The sequence below is a fragment of the Octopus bimaculoides genome, chromosome 1 (genome assembly GCF_001194135.2).
Source record: "Octopus bimaculoides isolate UCB-OBI-ISO-001 chromosome 1, ASM119413v2, whole genome shotgun sequence".
NCBI classification, from domain to species: Eukaryota; Metazoa; Mollusca; class Cephalopoda; order Octopoda; family Octopodidae; genus Octopus; species Octopus bimaculoides.
The window spans coordinates 153,343,621-153,347,621 of NC_068981.1; the positions used below are offsets into that span (position 1 = coordinate 153,343,621).

General features: G+C 35.9%; 1 protein-coding gene across 1 annotated transcript in view; it reads left to right on the forward strand.

Annotated features, from left to right (window-relative positions):
- Positions 1-922: 922 nt before the first annotated feature.
- LOC106870507 (LIM/homeobox protein Awh) overlaps positions 923-4,001 on the forward strand; it is a 253,005-nt gene continuing 249,926 nt past the window's right edge. The window contains exon 1 of the mRNA XM_014916620.2: positions 923-1,281. Coding sequence (XP_014772106.1) covers positions 1,195-1,281 — 87 coding nt within the window. The 5' untranslated portion in view covers positions 923-1,194. The remainder of the gene's footprint in view (positions 1,282-4,001) is intronic.

Below are 4,001 nucleotides of genomic sequence, written 5' to 3' on the forward strand. Positions count from 1 at the left end.
ATGTGTTGTCTCTTTTCTTTTTGTATTTTTCATTGCCTTTACAATGTGTATGTATGTATGTGTGTCTGTGTGTGTGTGTTTGTGCGTGTGTGTGTGTGCGCGCGTGTGTATGTATGTGTGTGTGTGTGTGTGTGTGTAAATAAATCTGTAAGTATATGTGTGCATATATGGATGTAAATATGTCTGTAAGCATATGTATGTATGTATGTATGTATGTATGCATGTATGGATGGATGGATGGATGGATGGATGGATGGATGGATGGATAGATTGAAATCTATTGAAATAAAATCGTGGATATTCATTTCTTCCCTTTCCGTAGATTTCTTCTACTTTTCTTTTGCTCATAAAATGTCGTAATGTGTGTAAAACTTTGGTCTAATTTGGTGTATTGAAATGATTCTCTGTGGAGAAGGAATCGAAGAATGATCAGCAACGGCAGAGCAGTGCATAGCACACTGTATCACACTATGTTACATCGCATTTGTTCATCGGAATGTATTAGAGAAATGAAGAGAGGGAGAGAAAGAGAAAGGGTGAGTGAGAGGGAGAGAGAAAGTGAGAGAGAAAGTGAGAGAGAAAGTGAGAGAGGTATAGTTTAGTTATGAGGGGAAACCTAATTGCTGCGAAGCTAGTAACAGATACCACAGTATCCCAGATAACACCTGTGTCCATCGCTCTACTAAATAGATGTTCATTAGTGAGAATGGATGAATGAGTGAGAGTGACAGAGAGAGTCACAAAGAGAGAGAGAGAGAGAGAGAGAGAGAGTGTTTGCTGCGTATAAGCGACGCAGATCGACAAGCGGTCTTGGCGTCATGAAATTTCCATTCCAAGATTGTCCAAGTGTGGGGAGAGAGACGAAAATCGCCATCTCAATCAACGCAATCGAATCTAATTTTTTTTTCTTTTTTTTTTTTTTTTTTTTTTTTTTTTTTTTTTTTGCTATTCTCACCAATCACATTTAATATGCCTACAACGACCAGCCTACTAGAATGCAACGAAATATCGATCCAGCAACGTGATGGACTCACCAATGTGCATCCACAATAACACGTTTACTACCTGCTATAGATAGTTTTGTGTTAATTCTTACATGCTTTTAGTGTATCACTCAGTCATTCAGTACGGAATGACTGCCACCAGACTGCAGGAGTAACATTCGTTGTTCCCTCTGAAATCTACTACTGTTCTATGAATGCACCGACGCCAATGACAAAATACACTAACTATAACCTTTTCCAATGTGATATTAAACGACTGTCGTCTGGCTGTCACCAGGTAGGTAGTTTCCCTTATTAGCTAACATCTCTAGTCTTACTTTCTACTTCCTCATCCACTTCAGCAGCACTCCCTCTTCTCCTTTTATATTATTATCTCTTAGTGTTCCACATTCTTTCAAAGATATCACTTTATCACTTCGTTGCATTTTAATTCTGTTATTTATCTCCCAACTTTTCATGTTTTTTTTTTCTTATCAACTTCTATCTCCATTTCCTGTGTCTCTGCTTATTTCTAGTTCCCTTTCAATTTCTCTCTCTATCTCTCTGTCCCTCCTCTCTCTCTCTCTCACACACACACATTTATATATATCTGTATATGTAGTTATAAGTATGTGTGTATATTACTTACATATACATATGCACATTTACATACACACACACACACACACACACACACACACATATATATCTGTGTGTGTATGTATATGTGTGTACATACTTACACACACACATACACATGAAACAGTTCTGACATTCTCTGCTTTATCTTTACTCAATTTCACCCTCTTTCATTTATTGTATCTCTCCCCGCCTAATCTCTGTTTACTTCGTCTCTCTCAAATAACAGTTCCGGTTGGTTTCGTAAATAAAGCTACCTTCAGATATCACCAAATCATTCAAAATACCAAATATTCTTTACTGGAATGTTATTCCTACGTTGACAGTAGGCAATATTAAAATTAGTCTTTCGGTAGCAATTATACTAATTAAAATTGCTTTCTGTAATTTTAGTTCACTTTTCTTTAAAATTCATTTTAATAAAAAAGACAAAATACCTCTTCCACAATTCCACAATATTAACGAATCGTATTGCTTAGTCACAGGCTAGACTTTAACAAACAGAGAACAGATGAGAAGCGTTCCAACCATAACCCTCCCACTTTTTTTTTATCGTAATTTTAATTTTAATCCGAGTTTAATTTCTCTCAGTATTTTCTGTTATTTAAGAGAATAAGACTTCCGGCTCTTTATTCTCTGAATTAAAATTCCGCCGAGGACAACCTTGCCTTTCATACTTTCGGAGTCGATAAAATAAAGTACCAGTCTAGAACTGAGGGGTCAATGTAATCGACTCAAACCCTCCTTTCATAAATTTCAGGCCTTGTGCCCGAATGAGAAACCTTTTGAAACAGCAGAACGTGATTTGAGGGTTATATAACTGCGCTACTTTGCGGGTCGTGCGACAACGTTGAAGCTCTTGTTTTTGGTTCGCAATAATAAGTTTCTTACTTCTGTTGGATGGGTAATGATTAATCGGATAGATTCGGACCTGAAACATTATTATAAGTAATAGCAGCATCGACACTGAAAGGGGTTAAAGTCAACATCTATCCCCCGGAAGTAAGAAACTTAATGCTGTAATACATTTAGTCGGTCACTCTATCTTTCTGCTACCTAAACACTCTTTAGCATTCAGATTACTCGATCAAATGTAATGCCTATTTATTTACATTGTTTTGAATTAATCATGCATTATCCCAGAGTTCTGAGACATTGATAATGCGACTGTTAATTGTTTGGAAAGACATCCTGGGGTAGGTTTGAGAGGTCAGATCAGGCCAGTTTGAATATAAAACTGGTAGAATATATGGGCCGGATATGGCCGGTTTAAATGCTAAAGAGTTAAGTCACATTCAGAGTGATAGTATGTTAACGAGTTAATGTTCGAGCCTCAAGCTTCTGCGTGGCCTCTTAATCTGCTAGACATAACAGTCAAATCTCTCTCTGAAATTATATCCTACTTTCCTAAAACAGAAATACAAAGGATAATGCGTGAATTTTTGCCTGGGAGAATAAGTGAGATTATTGCAGTTGAACCACCATTGATCATAGGTGATCTCAGTTAGGATTTCGTTGAGCAAAACAAGAACAATAACAACAGTTTTTGGAGCTTTGGTGTGTCACAGAGTTGAATCAATTAACTGATCTCATCATTGATCAAAGTTTTTCGTGCATTAGCCAACTTTACTATTCAATTTTTGTGCAGCAGTCTGCCCTGCGATCTTTCTCTAACTCATTCTGTGATACACACACACACACACACACACACACACACACACACATATATATATATATATATATATATATATATATATATATATATAAATATATATATACATATATATATATACATGCATATATATGTATATATATATATATATATACAAGGATATACATACATATATATACATATATATACGCGCAGACACACATACCTATATATATAACCAGTTTTATATCAGTGTATGTATATGTGTGTATGTATATGTATGTGTATATATGTATGTGTGTGTATATGTATACACACACACACACACACACACACACACATATATATATATATATATATACATATATAACTGATTATATTTACTTACTACAAATTTCTAGTCCTACGCCAATATTAGAACTCAATGTTTACCTAATCCAATAGAGGGAAAAGAACACCAGATTGGATTAATGATAGAGATTAGACTACTATTTCTAGCAAGTAAGTAACCACGTACAGGCTCCTTCTTAGCTGGAAGGACTAGTAGTGTGATGCGGTTCGGGAAAGACTACACTTTAAACAAAAGACGGGATGATTGCGGGTGGAATGTCATTGACCATAGGTCGGCTCAACCAGGATTGAATTCAAGTTAAATATTAACAACAGCACCAACACCTGCAGCAGCATCACCAGCAACAACAACATCATCATCAACAACAACAACAACA